This window comes from Schistocerca americana, chromosome 2 (assembly GCF_021461395.2).
Source record: "Schistocerca americana isolate TAMUIC-IGC-003095 chromosome 2, iqSchAmer2.1, whole genome shotgun sequence".
In the NCBI taxonomy this organism is placed as follows: Eukaryota; Metazoa; Arthropoda; class Insecta; order Orthoptera; family Acrididae; genus Schistocerca; species Schistocerca americana.
The window spans coordinates 950,026,570-950,048,460 of NC_060120.1; the positions used below are offsets into that span (position 1 = coordinate 950,026,570).

The 21,891-nt window shown below is 39.8% G+C and overlaps 1 protein-coding gene across 1 annotated transcript in view; it reads left to right on the plus strand.

Moving 5' to 3' along the window:
- Nucleotides 1-21,891, plus strand: part of LOC124596112 (spermatogenesis-associated protein 13) — a gene marked incomplete at its 5' end in the record, with an annotated part of 105,567 nt that overhangs the window by 53,211 nt on the left and 30,465 nt on the right. Inside the window, 5 exons of the mRNA XM_047135127.1 lie at nucleotides 813-896; nucleotides 3,015-3,229; nucleotides 14,708-14,933; nucleotides 20,118-20,297; nucleotides 20,834-21,025. Coding sequence (XP_046991083.1) covers nucleotides 813-896; nucleotides 3,015-3,229; nucleotides 14,708-14,933; nucleotides 20,118-20,297; nucleotides 20,834-21,025 — 897 coding nt within the window. The remainder of the gene's footprint in view (nucleotides 1-812; nucleotides 897-3,014; nucleotides 3,230-14,707; nucleotides 14,934-20,117; nucleotides 20,298-20,833; nucleotides 21,026-21,891) is intronic.

Consider the following 21,891-nt stretch of genomic DNA (forward strand, 5'->3'; position numbering starts at 1 on the left):
GTTCCACATCCCTTTGTTATCAAGTGAAACTTTTTTAAATTTTTTTTGTAGGCAGACATACTAAATAGGCTAATGCTGCCCATTATCACATCATAATACTTTCCTCTGTCTTCTCCACAGACCCATGGTTGACAGAAAATTTATCTATTCTGATCCCCATCTTGGCCAAAACAGAGTTAAAAAAACTGAAAGACATCTTTTTACAGTTATATATCTGTCAGAGCTAAAAATGAGCACTTGGGTTGACCATCATGGTACTGATTTTTACTAGTTGCGTATATAGGAAAAATTACTTCATGAGGCTTCTGAAGGAAAAGAAAAAAGAACAAAATTCCATATGTGTTAATAGTCTTTCTTTCTGTTTCTTTTTTCTCTTTTTAAGTTTTTGTACTATTGCTGAAATTCTAATGAAAGAAGGTTTAAATAATTTTGTGTCAGTTCAGGTGTAGATTAATGCATTTTTCATTAGATATTCCTCTGCAGCAGTGAAGTTAAATTCAATGCCCAGCCTTAGTAATTTAGGTTTTAGTGATTTTCATGAACTGTATCAGATAAGTATTGAAATAGGTTATAAAAGAACAGGGCTGATATTTACTCTAGTTGGAGTATTTTACTAATTATTCTACTGTAGCAAGGCTTTCATTAATTATGATTATATTTTTTTAATTCCCATCTGTCATTTTGTTATAGTATTGATTTTTGTGAGAAGACTAATATTTTATAAAGGCATATTTTTCTACTCTGCATTGTAAAGAAAATATGTCAGATGTGGATTACTGTAAACCAATGCAAAATTATTTCTCTTCATTTAGGTAAGAAGAAGAGTAACAAGTAGTGAAAAGTCATCTCGACCACAGTCAGAAGTTATTCAGCAACTCCTCATAGATAAGTTTAAGGTGAGCTGACACTTTTCATTTGCATAAATCTTTGAAATGTATAGACCCAAATACTTTTCAGTGTCTGCGCCAGGGAAAGTAAATCAAAGACGATCAGTTTATTTACTTCATTGTCATTACTGTAAGCAAAATGAAATCCATGAAGGGATCTTTACACTTTCAGGGAGAATGAAGAAAACGCTAAATAGTAAATGATATATTACACACATAATGCATTTCATGTCACTTGCATCTAAACTGATAGATATTGATTACTAAAATAACAAAATGACTTGCAACAAGACAAAGGCTGTAAGGTTAAGTTTTTCACTACATATTTACCTTGTATTAGCTGAATTGTGTGTTATTCCCCTGCCATTTATAGTTGCTTTGGTCTTTGACAGGACTCACAAACCCAAACAGCACATAAGTTAAGAGATAAGGCAGGAAATAAAACAGGATGTGGCGTAATCATCATATGAGGTGGAAATACGGCATGACAACTGCCTCCATTCTGTCATTTTTGAGACTTCTTTAGTGAAATATTGTGTATTGGCTAGTTTTCATGTGCATTATGTTTGCATAAAAGTTTGAATACAGTAATGAAATTCAACAATAATATGAGGACACTAAAAGGTAGTTTTTTAAACCATGCTTTTAAACATTCTTTTATTTCTCCATAATCTTTGTATTTTGGCAGAGAAATTATATCACAAATGTTAATCCTAAAGAACTTCTGCTTCATTTAATGGAATTTTCAGTTCTCATATGTTGTATTTAGCAAAGGTGGGATCTAACTGCTAGTTACAGAACACACACAAATCTAGTAACAATGATGTAAATAACAAGAATTAAATGCCAAAGTGCATGAAGCCTTTTGAGAAAATTCATTGAGTGCATGTGTTCTCAGTTGGTGTTGCAATCATTAGTGATAGAAACAAATGTATCTGGTGCCACAGCTAGGATTAGGGATGGAAAAAAGCTGTGTGTAAATTAAAATGAGGGAAATAATTTCAAAAACTCTACTTCGTTTCTTGATAAGAACAATTTTTTTTTTTTGACACTGTTTTAGTGCACAGGTAATTAAAATAATTCCTAATTGTTCTTTGTGTATAAAAATGAAACTGTTATGTATACTCATATTGTCCATTTTTTGTGGATTATATTTTCATATGAAGAATCATACGACATCAACGGGCATCAGATTTTTTTAGATAATCTCATTAAAGATGAGGAATGTGCATGATATAACAAAAGTTCAAAGCAGTTGTGTACATATTCAGTGCAAGGTTCTTGAAAGTATGTCCTAGCAGAGAGTTATCATACTCTTGTGTTCGTTCATCACTGTTTGCATAATTTTTATCATAAGTGAAAAAGACAATCACTCATTTCCAGACATATTCATTAGAAAAATTCGTGAATATTGTAATTGTAAGTAAGTTTGGGAGATGACACAGGCAATGGGGGATGGCACAGGCTTCAGAATTCCATTCTTCATAAAATTTCTTGCTTGTTTTTTACATTTGCTAAAATAAAAAAATTCAAGAAATGAGGGTTGTAGAAGTGGACTTATATCTGTAACATTTTTAGTGCAATCATTTGTTTGAAAAGTGGTAGACTGTTTTCTAAAAATACTTTAGATGTGTGTCTAATAGTGAGGACACAGGCAATCGCTAATTCATTTAAATAAATGTATATGGTGTGCCAGAGAAAAATGAAGAGATTAATGGTTTCAGAATTACGAATCGCACCTTCGGTTATTTGTATGTCAAGTACTTAATCTTCAAGGGTTTTTGAAAGTTTTCTGGATAACTTGAGTTCATTAAAATACTAGTGTCACATTCACTCTTAGGGTGAAGCGTGGGTCTTGTCGTAGAAGATACCAGAAATTGAGGACCTTTCTTTACTTACGTTATTGTTTCACTCTCTGAAGGCATTTTTCGCAATCTTTATGTACTTTTGTTTAAAAATGTGTATCATTTGTGTAGATTTATATTAAGAGAACAGCATTATTACCTATGGAGTTTTAATTGTATTCCTTGATTTGGTTTTTGTAAGAGTTACCTTTGCTCTGATGTGTTACTATCAGTATGTGACAGAATTTTCCGGTAAGACTTATTTCTATTCCTGTGTTTGTAGGCAGATCTACAGACACGTGCAGCACAGCAGGGACGGCACCAACACGTCAGACGGGCGCACTCCGATCTTGGTGGTCAGCGCCTCTTTCAGTGGGACGTGCGCTCTAGCTATCGACGTATGTTTTCCACACCTTCACCCATCAAGATGAGGCCCCCACGAGCTAGTCCACCTCATCCTCGTCCGGCAAATCTAGAGCAGCCAGTACAATTACGGAAGTACGTCTATTCTGTGCCTTTAAAATTGCGATACACTGTGTGATTGATGATGGCGACTTTGCGAAGTGCTGACAGAGCTGAAAACAGATCAACTTAATCCCTCCGTCTTAGGAATAAGACTTTCAGTTGTCCCTCTGTTTTGAAAGTATGAAGAAATTAATTTTATTGAAGGAAAATTCAATAAATAAATTACGGGGCAGCATTGTTAGTCATGAGGCTTGGTGCTCACTGCAGGTGGATCCCTTGTGCTATTAATGGGCATGATGCACATTTGTGAAAGAAAATACACAAAATTATAGCAAATGATTTTCAATCTCTTCATATTTATTGCTACATAATATTCCCTTTCTGATGGTCATCTCTGTAACATGCAGGAATCTCTGTATTTTAATCAGATAGAAAGCTACACTAACAAGAAGTCACAAATTTCACAGGTGGCAGACTATTATATTAATTTACACATCTCTGAAAAACATAATGGCTTCACATGTTAACTGTTTGGCATAGAGAGCTACCTGATATTTGCAATTTCGCTACTGCTCCCGGACTGCATAAACAAGTTGAACTGAAAAATACTTAATGACACACAAATAATTTGCAGTTCCACAGACTTAGTGACTTCCATTATGACAGCTTGCTGTGTGCTGACTAAAGCTTTGTACTGCATGGGTGATATGGAAAATTACAATTTGGTAGAGTATAAGATTGTTACAGCTTAGTTAATAATATGAAAGACAGGGATATTAGAAGGAACAGAGACACAGTAGGCAGTGGTGTAAGTTTGTTTAACAAAGATAAGTGTAACTACAAAACGATAAAAATAATAGGTACTACTTTATGACGGTGATTTTAGTGTACACAGGGATTCCCAAAGGCTGCCAAAATGTTTCAAGAAAGTGAAATTTTTTAATTGGAATAGTTAGCAAACTAACAGTATAATGTAACTGGATAGATAAAAAAACTACTCACCAAGTGGCGGCAGGGCACATACATATAAAAAAAGATTTTACGTATGTAAGTTTTTGGAGCCAGTGGATCCTTCTTCTCACAGAAGGATTGAAGGGAGAGGAAGAGTGAAGGAAAAGGACTGGAGAGGTTTAGGAAAAGGGTTAGAGTTTGGAAAACCCACTCAGAACCCCAGGTCAGGAGAGAATTACTGAACGTGATTAGAAGGAAAGACTGATTGTTAGGGACTGCACCGCAAGAGATTTGAAAACCTGAAATCTTGAATGTGGAAGTCAGGTTAATATTTTAAGACAGAAATCACTGCTAAAACATCATGCACGAGTCGATTAGAGTGAAAAGAGAAGTGCATTATGTAAAGGTGGGAGGGAGATGGCGAAAAATAGACAGGTCAGAAAATGAAAGATGTAGAAAACAAAAACTGAATGAAGAAAGGAGTAGTTACTGTGAAGATATGCTGAGACAGAAAAAATAATAAACCGTATTTACTCGCATCTAAGCCGCACTTTTTTCCGGTTTTTGTAATCCAAAAAACCGCCTGCGGCTTAGAATTCAGTGCAAAGTAAGCGGAAATTCTGAAAGATGTTGGTAGGTGCCGCCACAACTAACTTCTGCAGTCAAATATATGTAGCGCTACACAGGCATGCTTTGCAGCCACAAAGATAAATACTGGCGCCAAAACCTCTGCGTCAGTAAATAAATTTAAAAAAAGGTGGAAAACAAGCTTTTTTTCTCCGCCCCGAGTTTCAACCACTGCATTTTCTTACATTATCCAAAGAAGTATATACAAATTCCGTATTGTTCATCTTCGAATGTACCAGCATTTCAGTGTACTACGAAAATCCGACTGGCAAGACTGTTTGGGATGTTTGTCAATATGGCCAACTCTACGTTCTGAATTTTTTCCTACCTGTGAGAAGAGATGGTTACTAATAGGAACTTTTATGAATTGTGAATCACATGCAGTAGGCCTATTCTCTTCACCATAAGAATAATACGAATATAAACATTTTGCCATGTATTCTTTTGTTTTTGCTGCTATCTCATTTAAATCCTGTCTGCCTAATAAACTACGAAACTAGAGGGAGACAACAGCAAATGCGGAAGAATATACGTATCATGTCATGTTTATATTTGTATTATTCTTATGCGTAATAGTGAGACAGTCAGAAATGAAGCATTGCAATTGACTAGATTTTTAAATCTAAGATGACTCTAATTTCTGTGCAGAATGTAATGTACTAAAGAGGCATCTGCTAAGATTTTCAAACAGAGAAAAATTTTCGCTAAACTCTCGTTCAGAGCATCTTCTATCATACACAGTCTATTATTTGGTTCTTGTTGATCATTATCAAAGAAAGCAGCAGTGTAAGTACCAACAAATAGCAGTCTCTTGCCATTGTTTCGCCAATGAGACGATCGCTCTCTCTCTCTCTCTCTCTCTCTCTCTCTCTCTCTCTCTCTCTCTCTCTCTCTCTCTCTCTCTCTCTCTCTCTCTTTTTTTTTTTTTTTTTTTTTTTTTTTTTTTTTTTTTTTTTTTTTTTTTTTTTTTTAGCGGCAGTAGCGCGCTCAAAAGTAAAAAGCAAGCCATGCCACGAGCGGCGACAGGCCGTAACACTCATTATCAGAATGTGGCAAACAATGCATGCCACATTAAAATAATGCATTTTCAACTTAGAGTGACGTAAACACCTATAACAAAGAGAATGGCACTTATCAGATCAAAGAAAAATAAGTAATCGATTCAAACCAGACGAAGCACATGAAAAAGGAAAGGTACCCGTATAAATACGGATGGAATGCCTGACGCATAGCAATGGCTACCTGGTAAAGCTTAACTGCTAACCTTATGACTCGAACCAAACTAATGTAGCTGTATCGTCATTCATTCGACCTAAATTGTGTCTTATATTACAATGGACCAACTTTGTTTCAATTTGGAGGTGCGGCCTAAAACTTTTCTCTCCACTTGAATTTCGAGTCTCAGATCTCAGGTGCGGCTTAGATTCGGGAACATTTTTTTTCCTCGATTTCGAGTCTCATTTTTCAGGTGCGGCTTAGATTCGAGTGCGGCTTAGATATGGTAAACTGAGGCCGTGTGGGTGGCAGTATTTCCACCTTCAGAGTTCTGAGAAACTGGAGTGTTGGGAAGAATCCAGATAGTGCTGTGATGAAACGGGCATCGAGGTCATGATTGTCATGTTGTAGAACAAGCTCTGCAACAGGATAGTGTGTGTTGCTAGTATATACCCTCTGCCTATGCCCATTCACCCTAAGTGATAATTTGGTGGTAGTCATGCTGACGTAAAAGACCGAACAATGTTAGCATATAAGCTGGTTTATGACATGTCGTTTCACATATGGCTCTCCCTTTGATAGTTTTTTTTTCCAGTTACAGGGCTGATATAGGGAGTGGTAGGAGGGTGGATAGGACAAGTCACAGGGGTAGGAGCCATAGGGTAGGGTGATGAATGCAGAAGGAGCATAGCGTCTGACAAGGACATTGTGGAGATTGGGTGGGCAACAAAAAGGTATTCTAGGTGTGGTGTTCAAAATGTCAGAATGAATCTCATTTCAGGAGACAATTTTAGGAAATTATGGAAAATACTGAGTGACAAGTGGTGTGCTATGAAGTTGTTTTTTAGTGGGATCAGCAGTACCAGGACTGGATGTGACAGCCCTGACATCTGCTTTTGACTTAGGGTGGTGGGGTAATTACATCTAGTGGAGGCTGAGGTGAGAATGGTAGTGTATTGATGTAAAAAGTCTGCATCCGGACAAATATGTGAGTCCATACGAAAAAGATGTCGTCAATGTATCTAAACCAAAGCAGGGGCTGAAGACTTATGGATCCCTGGAAAGCGACCCATGAAAAAGTTGGCATAGGAAGGAGCTATCCTTGTTCCCATGACCGTACTCCTGTTTTGTTGTATCTGTGCCCCTCAGAGGTGAAGTGAAAAGTATAAAGCTGATTAAGGTAAGCAGGAAGGGTGTCATAGGTTTGGAATCAGATGGTTGCTGACTGAGGAAATGTTCAGCAGCAGACAAACCGTGTACCTAGGGGATGTTCATATAGAGGGAGGTAGTATCAATGGTGACAAGCAAGGGGTGTGGTGGGAACGGGATGGGCACAGATTTCAGACAATCTAGAAAGTGGTTAGTGTCTTTAATATAGGATCAAAGTCTTTTTACTATGGGTTGCAGGTGTTGATCAACTAAGGCACATATATGTTCGGTGGGTGCTTGAAGCCAGCAGCTGTAGGGTGGCCAGGATTGATGGGTTTGTGAATCTTAGAAAGAAGGCAAAAGGTGGGGTGCATGGTTTGGTTGGGGCAACAAGTTCTACGTATAAGTGTTTGCCTTGTGAGAGGCTTCGATTTTAAGAGGGGACTGCAGGTTAGTTTGAATCAGTGGTATGGGATCTTGATGGCAGATGCTGTATGTAGAGATGTTAGGCAGCTGGCGCAGACCTTCACTAACATACTCTGTCAGTCAAGCACCACAATGGTAGGGTCCTATGTCTGCTGGGAAGATAATGATAGAGTGATCAGCTTTTAGGTAACGCAGAGCCTGGAGTTCTGCAGACGACAGCTTAGTATCATGTTGTGGGGATCTGAGGAAGGGTTGTGGAGCAATGCTGGATGTGGGGAACTCTTGGAAGGCTTGGAAGGGATGATTTTGAGATAGTGATGGTGAATCAGGTCGGGATTGTGGTCAGAACTGTTCAAGGCAGGTTTCAGTGTCAGGTTTGCTGTTGTAAAGGTTTTGGCATTGGGTTGCAGAGTGATTTTTCCAGTTGACATTACATGTGAAGAAAAGTAGGTGCTTCACATGATTAAATGTAGGTTTCTGGCTGAAAGTGTTTCTTGAAAATTTGTTCTTAAAACCTGCCTGAAACATTATATAGGCCATTTTCTGGCGAGAAATTCTCACCCACTCATTACCTATGGTAAACCATTATCTGTTCTTAAAATTTTTGTATGATTTTTTTCTGATTTTTTTCCGAATTTTTTCCTTGCTTTTCTTCCGTTTTTCTATCTTTCCCACACTGCTTCTCTTTTTTACCACTCCCACCATTTCTAAGACTCCAAACCATTCTCTCTTGTTGTGATGAATCCCATCACATACTACATCCATTCTTTTCAAAAACATGCTTTTGCACTATCAAAACTAATGTCCCACTTTCTGTTTCTTGAAACCTGCTTGTCCTTTGAAGTTATTCCCAAAAACTTAACAATGAAAGTCCTTATTCTGGATGTAATCCTACTGTACACTGAGATCTTTTACAGGTTCAAATACAGCAATCTTTTACACGTACCCAACTAATCTGAGACCTATATGCCTCATCTAGCAATTTCCACTCCATCACACTTTTCTCCTTCTATAAAATCGTACAGTTATCTGCTGCTCATATTTCCTTGGTGGTATCATTTGCCAAGCCAACTTCGAACTGCAACAAAATGCCAGACTTCAGCTCAAAAAGCCATCCCACCTTCTCCTAAACAGTGGTGTTTCCCTTCCTGTCCCTCTGCAGCTACCTAAAGAGCCACACCATCAAGTCCCACTTCTCCCCTGAAAACCAGGCTTGACCACCACGTTAACATCCCACAGCCTTCACCACTGCCTTCCAGACCAATAATAATTCATAATCACAAGAACCAGTCACAACAGTACAGTGTTCGGAACCTCTTGTGTGAAGCACTCTCCCCTCCTGAATTATCTGTATTATACAAGGATCTCACTTGAGCCATAACCTGCATTTAATCTTGCTGCTTTGGTGAAGGACCCTTGAACAGTTCTGACTGTGATCCTAACCTGATCCCTTCCAAGCCTTCCAAGAGTTCCCCACATCCAGCATTAATTCACAACCCTTCCTCAGGTCCCCACAACGTGACGCTAACCTGTCCTCTGCAGAACTCCAGGCTTTGTGTTACCTAAAAGCTGATCATTCTATCATTATCCTCCCAGCAGACAAAGAATCTACCATTGTGGTGCTTGACTGACAGGAGTGTGTTAGTGAAGGTTTACGCCAGCTGTCTAACATCTCTACATACAGCAGCTGCCATCAAGATCCCATCCCGTTTATACAAATTGACCTGCAGTCCCTCCTTAAAACCTCAAGCCTCTCACGTGGACAAACGCCTTAATACATAGAACTTCTTGCCCCAACCGACATAGTTGCTGGCTTCTAGCACCCACCGAATGTATATCTGCCTTAGTTGATCAACACCTGCAACCCACAGTAAAAAGACTTTGATCCTATATTAAAGACACTAACCATTCCCTAGATTGTCTGAAATCTGTGCCCATCCCGTTCCCACCACACCCCTTACTTGTCACCATTGATGCTACCTCCCTCTATATGAACATCCCCCCAGGTACATGGTTTGTCTGCTGCTGAAAATTTCCTCAGTCAGCAGCCACCTGATTCCAAACCTATGACACCCTTCCTGCTCACCTTAATCAGCTTCATACTTATCAACAGCTACTTCACCTTTGAGGGGCACTCACACAAACAGAACAGGGGCACGGGTCATGGGAACCAGGATGGCTCCTACCTATGCCAACTTTTTCATGGGTCACTTTCCTGTGATCCATAAGTCTTCAGCCCCTGCTTCGGTTTAGGTACATTGATGACATCTTTCTCCATATGGACTCATGATGGGGATGACCTGTTAAAATTTGTGAAATAAAAATCTTCTGCCAATTAAATTGCACATGATCCTATTCTGAATCACATGCCACTTTCCTTGATGTTGGTCTCATCTTCACTGAAGGCCAGCTTCATACTTGTGTCCACATTAAACCTACTAACAAATAACAATACTTACATTTTGACAGTTGCCATCCTTTGCGTGATGTTGGTCTAGTTCTCACTGAAGCCCAGCTACACATTAACCTCTACATTGGACCTACTAACAAACAACAGTACTTACATTTTGACAGTTGCCATCCTTTCCATGTCAAATGTTCACTCCCATACAGTCTCACCATTCGAGGAACACTTGTCTGTTCGGATGTAGACTCTTTCCAGCTATAAACCACCATTCTCACCTCAGCCTCCACAGAATGTAATTAACTCACTAGCCAAGTTCAAAAGCAGATTTCCCGAGCCAGTAGCCAATAGCGGTAAGGGCATGGGCATTAGGGATGTTGGTGTTAAGGGAGGTGACGTCAATAGCGACGAGCAGGGCACTGTGTGGTAAAGGAACAGGAACTTACCTTACCTTTATTGAACACTACCTTTCCCAACGACCCATGGATTCCAAACCAACAACCTCCTTTTTAGTCGCCATGACCAACTATACCCTCACCCACAATTTTTTCTCCTTTGTAGACATTACCTACAAACAAATTCTGGGTATGGCTATGGACACCCTCATGGCACCATCTTATGCCAACCTATTCATGGCCCATGTAGAGGAATTCTTCCTAAACACCCAGAATCCCAAACCCCTTACCTGGTTCAGATTCACTGATGACATCTTCGTGATCTGGATAAACGGTGAGGACTCTATCCACATCCCTCCGGAACGCGAACACCTTCTCCCCATTCACTTCACCTGGTCCTAGTCAGCCCAACAAGCCACCTTCCTCTATGTTGACCTCCACCTTAAAGATTGCTACATCAATACCTCTATCAATATCAAACTTACCAACCACCAGAAATATCTGCACTTCGACAGCTGCCACCCATTCCATATCAAGAAGTCCCTTTCATACAGCCTAGCTGTCCATGGCTGTTATATATGCAGTGACAAGTGGTCCCCTCTGAATTATACCCAGGGGTCTCTCTGAGGCATTTACAGACCGTAATTACCCTCCCATCCTTGTACAAAAACAGATCTCGTGTCTTATCTTTCCGCTCACCCACCACCTCCCTAAATTCCACCATCTGGCCACAGAGGAGCATTTCCCTGTGACTCAGTACTGCCCGGGAAAGGAGCAACTGAATTACATTCTCTGCCAGGGTTTTGACTACCTCTCGACATGCCCTTAAGTGAAAAATGTCCTCCTCACTACCCTTTCCACCTCTCCCACAGTGGTATTCCTTCACCCACCGAACCTACACAATATCCCCATCCCTCCCTGCAAAACCCCTGCTCACTACACCTTGCTTCATGGCTCATATCCCTGTTATAGACCTAGATGCATGACCTGTCCCATACATCCTCCCACCACCACCTACTCCAGTCTGGTCACAAGCATCACGTATCTCATCATAGGCAGGGCTACCTGTGAAACCAGTCATATGATTTACAAGCTAAGTTGCAACCACTGTGCTACACTCTATGTGGGCATGACAACTATGAAGCTGTCTGTTCGCATGAATCGGCATTGACAGACTGTGGCCAAGAAACAACTGCAACACCCTGTTCCTGAGCATGCGGCCCAACATGACATTCCTCATTTCAGTGACTGCTTCACAGCCCGTGCATTCTGGATCCTACCCACCAACACCAGCTTTTCTGAATTGCACAGAACTCTCCTTCCAATATACCCTATGTTCCCATAACCCTCCTGGCCTGACCTTTATTAGTCATTGTCCTTACCAGTCTAGCCTCTCCCTGTTCCCATTGCAGTACTACACAGCCCTCTATTCCACCAATGCACCCAGTCTTTTTACCGCCCCCTCTCTCCCCCGCCCTCCGTGTAACCTCTCACCAGCACCTAGCTGCCCCACCCTCTCTCCACCTCGTCCCTACTTGCTCCCACTAGCAGCACTTCACTGTCCCCCACCCGTACCCTGCTATCCTTTCCCTCCTGCCCCAGCCTCCTCCTTACCTCCACCCAGTTGCCTCTCCCATTATATGCTGCTGCTCGTAGTCTGGTTTCAGCTGCCAGAGACCGTGGTCATGTATGTGTGAGTTGTGTTTGCATGAGTTTGTGTGTTTTTCTGTTTTCTATTGTGAACAAATTTTTCCAACTCTTTTTTGTTGTGCCTATCCGCGACTCAGGATCTCCGCTATACGGTGAGTAGCAACTGTCCTGTTCATAATATTGGTACTAATAACAAAATGAGAGAAGACAGAAAAAATATTAACATTATGAGTGGCATAAGAAGAAACAGGATAGTCCAAGTGCAGTTCTGTCTCATAATGTATAAAGAAACTGATATTCTATTTCAGTCTTCTGTGGAACTAATTGTATTCTATTCCACAAATCCCATAACAGTATAGTTTTCTTAGCAGTAAATTATGACTACTGACATCAAATGCCTTTGATAAATCAAAAAACAGGCCACAATTTAATGCACTGTTATATATGAAATTAGTGATCAATTTTAAAAAGTTATATATGGCTGTGTGACTGACTTACTTTTCCTAAAACTGTTGTGCCCATTAACCAATACTTGTTTTTTATTGAGAAAAAGAGAGAATCTATTATACATTATCCTTTCAATTAATCTTGAAAAATTGGAGAACAGTGATGTAGGTAGGTGATTAATGATATCAGAATGGTCATCCTTCCTGTAAATAGTATTTTCTGTTTTTGTGTTTTAATGGGAAGACTCCTTTGTTAAATGATACATTAATCATGATGTCAGCAAGCTGAGACTATATATCTTGTACTGTGTTTTATTACTTTGTCTGGATTCCCATCACCACCACTGCAGTGAGTGACTAAATTCAGTTTGATCAGGATTGGAGGGCAAATACAATGAAATGGATACCATTTTCACACTTTTATTACCCTGTTGAGTATTTATGGACATATTTGAGAAATTTATTTATGTGCAGTGGCCACATTGTGCAAATTCGAGTGTCCTTTAGGCAAATAGGAAGAAAATAAGTTTGAACCACATAAAGAGCTTAAGACATCAAGTGGACTAGAAGTGTCTTAAACAGATTATAGCAGAAAAGTGATATGCAAGGGTACCAATGATATTTGACAGATTTGTGTAAAAGTTTGACCTTCAAAACAGAAATTATTGTGTGTCACAAAATATTTACCACTTGCCAAATTACATATTAAAAACACAGGGCACGGCAGAAACAGTGACCTGTTTTAAATGGTGCACCATTGTTGAACACGGCTTCCGAGGGAGAAGGTTGTGGTATCAGTGCATAGTGTGGTTCAAAGCCTCACTAATTAGTATAAGTTTTTGGTCAAACGAACGACGTGTGTTCCCAATTGAAACGGTTTTCAAATGTAGTGATTGTTTCATAGGAATGTAACATTTGTATTGGCGACATGTTGACATTGGTCATAATATTAAGTTCTATCCCAGAAGTCTTTTAGGAGATGTCTTTAGCAGTTAAGAGCAACAGCATCTGCAACAAATCAGTCACCACCTATCAGACCGTGAACGGGTTGTGCATTGGACAGTATTGCATCAGTGACAGCTGCTTTTCAGTGAAGCCCAGTGCAATCACTTCATCAACATTCACATGTCCTTAACATCTTGAACAGAAGTGTGCAATGGATAATGCATCTGGATAATTATTTCATCCTTGCAAGCACCAGCTGATGTAACAGTTATTGCCCAGAGACCAGGAAGCAAGCCACAAGTGATGTATGCAGATTCTGGGGATGAACAATAGTCAGTCCCATTTTTTTCAATGATTTTAAGATGTCTGATGAGGCCCTTTTTCATGAATCAGACAGTGTGCGCAATCAAAACTTTAGGTACTGGATCCCAACCAATTCTCATTAAACACATGGAAGGCCAGTTCAAAGTGCCAAAGGCACTCTGTACTCTGTGTCTGTGCTGGGTGTTACCAGTCCATACTTTTCTGAGAATGGTGCAGGTAGTACTGCCAAAGTAATGTAGATATATTGTTATGTTGCAACAGTATGTAATGCAGGAAATACATAGAGAGAATACTCATATGCAGTATCTGCCATGCTGAGATGGTGGTACAATCAGTCACAATGCTGGATTATCCATGACAACCTTACACAGAATAGTTCCAGTCTGTCTGGTTTTCCACTTTGGTAATGTCAATTAGCCACCACATTTATCCCATTTATTGACTGTTGACATTTCTCTGTGGGGATTTCTGAACCAACAACTCTGGAGCACTTCAAAAACAACATTCATGCCAAAATCAAACCAATAACAAGCGACACTCTTTGCAAGGTTATGACAAGTGTGCATGTTCATGCCGAAAATTGCATTGCCAACAGTTGCGGCCTCCTAACGGAGATAATTTATAGCAACTGACTTGTCTAATAAAATGGTATGAAGTGTTCTTTCAAACAATGTAACCAATAATGTATAACTTACATCTTAATGGTCTGTTAAAATGTTCAAAATAGGTCATTGTTTGACACGCTCAGTAGTTACATCACATGATGCCCCATGGAATGTGAAAATATAACTAACCAGTTAGCTTTTTTCATTACATATGGTTATATATAAATGATTGCAGAGTCTTAAATTTTGTGGTGCTTGCACAATATTGAATTTCGTTCAAGTTGTCAGTGTTAAAACGAACATGAGGTGTCACACATGAATTTTCTGATCAGAAATAAAACAATCACAATTTTTTTTTTTTTTTTTTTTTACAGCTCAAAACGGCGTTCTGCGAGGCCACAACTCAGGCGATCTCTGAGCCAGCCCCTAGGTTTGAATGAATTATCTCCACTCCTGCGGAGAAAACCTCGTACATCCACCAGTAATGTGTTAAGCGAAGATGAACATGATGCCCGCGCTGGAACTTCTGATGACGAGATGATGTCTGATTCTGAGTCATCTGTTGCATCTCTTTCAGATAGGAAGAAATCATTTGAACAGGTACAGTGTATATAACTTTTACATGTTTCTGCATTGTAGTTAGAATTAAGTTAACTAATACACAATATTTCCAGCACTTGGAAGTGATTATTAACTGAAGATGAAATATCTTATGAATTTGATTTTGCATGTTGGTTTCAATCTCAATACATTAGTGCTTTATTACATATGTTCTAAAAGTACACTATGCTGAAACTTTCCATTATTGTCATAGAATCTTGTTGAAGGAATGTATTGCCATTGCTAATACAGAATTTCGTATGGGGAAGCAACATTTACTAACTAGTACAAAAGGAAGTGGCAAACAAGGAAAAAAAAAGGAATTTTGTGAAAATGTCCGTATGAAATATTTTACTTTGTCAAGACTGAGTCTCATTGGTCTCCACTCAGCAAACTATTACTCTTTTCTGTCAAGACAAATGACAGGTCCTGTCGCAGTATCATTCTTTCAAATATTTCTGCACTCACAGGCAGTTTGAAGTACCAATGGAAGATCAGACTTAGCTGATTTAGCTTTGCTCTGCAACAAACTACAACATTGAAATGTTGTCGTCCTGGAAGAATCCCCCAAGTAACAGTTGACAAAATGAATAACCAGCCCTATTACACTTAAAATTGCTGTTTTGTTGATTAATTAATCCTGTTGATTTGAACATTTGCAGCTACATTTAAAATATGTGCCATGTTTCTAATACCGTTTCCCATTCACAGAACAAGTATTATATACAGTAATTTTCACATGTTGCTTATAAGCCTGCAATAAAGCCTAAACTGTGACATAACTGTGATTCCCTTGCATTTTACATTTTAATAAATGAAATACTGAGTGAGGAGGCGCAGTTGTTAGCACACTGGACTTTCATTCGGTAGGACGGCAGTTCAAACTTGTGTCTGGCCATCCTGATTTAGGTTTTCCTGGATTTCCCTAAATCACTTCAGGCAAATGCTGGGATAGGTCCTTTAAAAGGGCATGGCCAATTTCCTTCTCCATCCTTCGCTAATTCGAGCTTGTTGTTGTTGTGTGGATGGGACGTTAAACACTAATCACTTCCTCTTCCAGTAGATGAAACATTATGACTTGCGTTAATCATTATGATTTCATCGAGCTATCTGCTGTGAGGTCTGCCATGTGTATTCTGACTCTGAACACAATAAGAAACATGGTTATAATAAACTGATAACTTTTATTTGAGTCACTGCAAAGTAAATAGACACAGCAAAGTAAAGAGGGAACATGGTCATTTAGTAGCTTGTACAAGAGAGACTGGCCAGAGCCAGTACAAGACAATATAAAGGGTATTCGCCAACAAGCGGTCGCTGGCTTCCTGCTGTAGATGACTGAGGTGCTGTTCAAGGGTGACAGTCTCTCAGTCTCTGTTGGAAATGTCTGGAGCTGCTGAAAAGCACGCCATTTGAATGAGATGCACACCGTGGCTGTAGTGGTGGAGATGCAGTAATAGTGGGTTGCTAAACTCCTTCCTTCTTCGGGGTGGGGGTGGGGGGGGGGGGAGGGGGTAGAAGGCTAGATGTTGGCTCCTCCAAAACGCTCTGATATGGCTGACAAGTCCATGGTGTCAAAGACATTCATTCTGGATGTGAACCCATCCCGATCCATGCAAACGTGCGTAGAACTGGAAGTGGCATGAGCACAGACACATGCATCTTCCTACCCCTCCTGGATTGCATGCGGATGACCCAGCTCCTCGTACGCAATGGACTTGGCAAACGGCAGCATCATGGCCGGGAGCTGGGGATACTTGGGGTCAGGAGGCAGCGTAAGAAGGGGGATGGTAAAGCTGATGTCAGTGAAGAGGTGCCCATGGGTGTGCCAACGAAGTCCCCGCATCCCCCTCCCTCCTTTCCGCAAGAGCCAGCACCACAGGGACGGTAAGAGGCAAAGCCGCATCACCCATGTGTGTCTGCGCCACTGCCAGAGCAGTGGAAGACCACAGCAGGAGGGTGGGCAATCAACAAAAGGCAATGCCGTGGAAGAGGCACCAGAACTATGGGCCGCTGATACGTCTCAATGCCCAACCAAGAGCGCAGGTAATTGGATTGGCATGTCACAGGGTGCTAGTCAGTGCACACCATTAACAAATGGCACGTGTGCTGGCTGTGTTTGATGTCTCAAAGGCAACACAGGTGTTGTCCAAACTCAGACCTAAGTGCCAGGCGCAGATTGTGATGACATCTATGCTATTGCAGAGTGCCCATCCTGAAGTAGAAGATAGAGCAGTGTCTGCAGCTGTCGACTGTACGCACACTCTTCCACAGTTGGAGTCGTCCTGTAAGAACTGAGAAAGAACATAAGAGCCTCTTCCACCGGGAGTTCTGTGACATACTTAAGCATTTGCATTGTGAAGGTCCTCATGAGACATTCTGCCTAACCATTGGGCTGTGGGTGAAAATGTGGCTGCGCCACCATGATGTGGCAGGTGCCAATTCGGAAACAAAAATCTTCAAAGAATTGAGCTACAAATTGAGGACTTTGATCCGAAACAATGTTAAAAGCTATGCATTTGATAGAAAATTTACTGATAATGCCTTGACTGTCATTTCTGCCATGGTAGACAGGCAATGAATAGTGTAAGAAAATTGGAAAAGGCGTCAACAATCAACAGCCAGAAAGTTTCCAATAAAGGTCCAGCAGAATCTGTATGGATTCATTCCCAAGTTGGCATGGGTGCTGGCCGAGGGAAAGTACAGTGTGTGGTGCCACCTGTTGATTCGAACACTGGCAGCACACCACGACGAGGTGCTCTACCCTGTGTTCCATACCTGGCCAAAACATGCCCATTGTTTAGTATGGGAGGCTCCCCAGCGACCTTGATGTAGCAAGGTTAATACTGCCCGGAGCATTACCATGGGAGTCACAACCCAACAAAAGGATGACACCGTCTACGTACATTCATGTCTACATACATACTCTGCAAGCCACCATACAGTGCGTGGCAGAGGTTACCCTGTACCAGTACTAGTCATTTCCTTTTGTGTTCCACTCGGAGATATGTCAAGAGGAAAATGACTCTTAAGTGCTTCTGTTTGAGCTCTGATTTCTGATATCTTATCTTTGTAGTCCTTATGTGAAATGTATGTTGGTGGCAATAGGATTGTTCTGCAGTCAGCTTCAAATCCAAGTTTTCTAAATTTTCTCATTAGTGATCCTTGAAAAGACTTCACCTTCCCTCCAGGGATTCCCATTTGAGTCGCCAAAGCATCTCCACAATATTTGTGTGTTGATGAAACATACACGCGACAGATCTAGCAGCCCACCTATCAATTGCTGTGATGTCTTCCTTTAATCTAACCTGCTGCAGATCCCAAACACTCAAGCAGTACTCAAGAATAGGTCACACTAGCAGCCTGTACGCAGTCTCCTTTACAGATGAACCACATATCTGCAGTAACATGGGTGTGCTTGTGATGATGAGAGGACAATTAATCAGATATTTCGTCAAAGGAAAATGAGGCTGATTCCTGCAAGGGGGCCAAATGAGGCAAAATCTTAAAAAAAAAAAAAACCTGGGTTCTGCCCCCTGAATCTAATTGCAACAAAGTGCTATCATAGCTGTTTTTCTTAAGCAGAGTTGTCAAATGACGGAAAAAGTGGTGCTTGCACCTGAGACAGTGGAGCCTGAACAGATAATATAGCTACGAGTTTTTCCAAGCGGCAGTGACGGTGGTAATATGATGATGACGATACTATAATGATAATGAGTAATCTTATGATAATGTATGAAAAATGTAAAATTAGTTTTCTAATTCAAATAAAAGAGTTTGCACTGCTTTCTGTTTCTCCATGTGTTTTAATTTCCAAAGTAGGAATTTCTGGTTGCAGAAGTCTAAGAATCAACATTATTTTCTCATACTGTCAGTAGCCCTTAACACTCACAAAAATTGCCCTTTATTTGTCTTGGTATGCAGATTTATTTTTTGTTTTATTTTAATGGGTAGTGTGTGATATGGTTTAAGAAAACCCAAAAGCAAACAAGTGACTTAGCGTTGTAGAATAATTGTCGGTACATCTTTTTTGCATAATTATTTGTCATTGCACCACAGATACGTATCAATGCCCCTTTCTGTAGTTAGATTAAGAAATAAACTGTATTTTTTTACAGTTTCAAATATATTTCACTGAGTTGTTTGTTGTAGTATTTTTCTGGGTACATCTGAAAGAAGATTTCATTATTGATTTTACAAATTGCAAATTACTGCAGTTTTTGTAATAGAAGCCCACAATATTTAGTATGTAATTGTAACAATACTGTTATCATGGATTCACAATGTGTAGGTCACGTGATAACTACTGCACTACCATGGATTGATAATGCCTAGATCACATGATATGGCACAAAATATATATTACATATGTGCAGTAACAATCTGTTAGATCTCTGTGCATCATCCAAGAATGATGACATCTTAGATTCTCCTGCTGTGTAAAGCAGTCTAGGTAGCAAAATATTGCAATCCCTGAGGAATGAGAAAGTGCTGTGGAGTTCACTGTGCATCTCACAAAGTCGCAAATGGGGTCTGAGAGAAGGGAAACCATATGTGTGATCCAACAACATTGTCAGTAATTTTTACAATGGGGATGGGAATGGGAATGGGAACATTGTGATAGGAGCGTGGAATAACAGAAGCAGTTTACGTGTCATTGGGTGTATGCACATATGCAGTTTTCCTGAAGAATGCTTGCTTATACATGGCCTGCGTAAAAGATTTATCACAGCCTTTAATGGCAGTGCTATGCTGTGAGGGAAATTCACATGGGCATGTCTCAAACCTGTGGCTGTTAAAGGAAACCTCAACTAAGCTGTGACCTGTGGTAGTATTATCATGGAAATTGCCACTGATAGAAGATTTCTGTCCATTATGTTCATGCTAAATATAATTAAAACTGAAGCAGATTGTTGTCAATAAAGATCTGAGATCAATTTTCTGTGGTATTCTAAGTGATAGTTGAAACAAATTTTTCTCTAAATGATTTGAGGACATTCAAAAGTAGAGCCATATTCAGAAAATTCAGATTTTTTGCTACTAGGATGAGTGGCAAAAATCAAATTTAAATTGTCGTTCTGTCATCAAAACTTGAAATTGTGTTTGTTGAGTGTCTTTTTCTCTATAATCTTAGATGTATTTCATGGCAACATAATTATGAAGTCTCATGTTTGTTGTAATAAGGCCATGGATGAAGATCTGGTAATCTTGGCAGAAGCAGTGTGGGATCATGTAACAATGGAACCTGAAGAGCTGGCTTTCCGAGCAGGAGATGTCATAGAAGTTCTTGACTCAGTCAACAGGGACTGGTGGTGGGGGACGAGAGGAGAAGACAGTGGGTGGTTTCCAGCTGCCTTTGTCAGGGTGAGTTCTGCCTGAAGCTAAAAGTCTCTCTCTTCAGCTGTCTTAAATTAATGTGTAATGTTGTACACTGCACAAAATTATTTACAGTCTTGATAAATTATTTACAGCAATATATTTAATTGTTGAAATACTTTGCCCAGTGTATAGAATAAAAGAAACATAGTGACAGTTTTTTTGCTTGGGTCTATAGCTGCATTGAATCCGACAGAAATTTTGTTCAGTTTGCGATATTTTGTTTTGCCACGTATAGCGTTGTGAAGCATCAGAACAAAATGACATTTATAATATGCTTTCATTTGTCAGCATGGAAGCAAACAATGTAATATTTGTGTTATGGTACTTGATAATGGCTATGGAGATGAAATTAGCCTATCGCAAGTGAAGTAAAGTGTTTATTTTAAATAAAAACACCTTCATGCAAGAAAGTTACTTCTTTCAAGGACATTGTGGAGTTAACAGTGCTTCTGTTCATTTCTGTGAATGTACCTAGTTGCAGTTAGTTCCAATTCTAAATATTTGATGATAATTTGTTCCAGTTACGTGTGAGTCAAGAGGATACAGTGGAAGACTGTCTTGCTGCCATGGCTGCAGGTTCAGCTGCTACATCTCAACTTCGGCGTCGCACAAGTGTCTCCCTCTTGTCTAATGACCAGGTCAGGTCTAGTGTCGTCCGTGAGCTAATAAACACTGAACGGGATTTTGTGAAGATTCTGACAGATGTGGCAGAGGTTTGTTTTTGTACTAATTATTTTTTGTGTTTAAATCTGAATTAAACTTATTGTTTCTACTTTGCGTGACTTATGAATTTCTACACACATCTTTGTGTTGAACTGGTTGTATAGCAGAGCATTGAAAATGTTATTAAACCTTTCAGAGAATGCAAAACTTTATTTACATTGTTTTATGATTGGTAATTATTGGATCAGTAATGGAGACAGAACTAGACTAAAGTTAATCATTGGCTGACAATTCGAGTGTAGTTCCTCAATCTGAGCTCTCAGTATAACACACAAACCATTTGCTGTTGCTGATGCGCCACCAAAAATCCTCACTTCACTTCCATCTTTCAAGTAATGCAGCGTAAAAGCATAATCCATTGTAAGGCACTGCTTCCACTGATCCTAGAGACATAATGCAGTTTCCTCAGAATAGCTCAGATAGTGGCCACTTCAATAAAATAAACGTTTCACTTTCCCCACACTATTGTTGTGATAATATGATCCATTTTAAGCAGTGCAAACTGCTCAAAACTTTGTTGGACAAATCTCCACAGCTTACTCACATTTGTATGGCCAAGAGCTCTTAAATTGCATTATCAGTCAGTGATTTATAGCACATCTCTAGTGATTACATGGTGATGAACATCATGCCTAAACAATTATAACAGTTATATATTGATTTTAAGAATGCCTGAAGGAAACAGACGTTGGTAAGGGTTGCACAGCTGTACTAAATGTATGAATTTGATTCGCAATTGCATAACCTTTCTGACATGCTGTATGGGTGAAAAAGATGACTAACAAACGTTGAGGCCAGGAGCATTATGGGGATGTGGGATATATTGCAGGGAGAGTTCCCACCTGCACAATTCAGA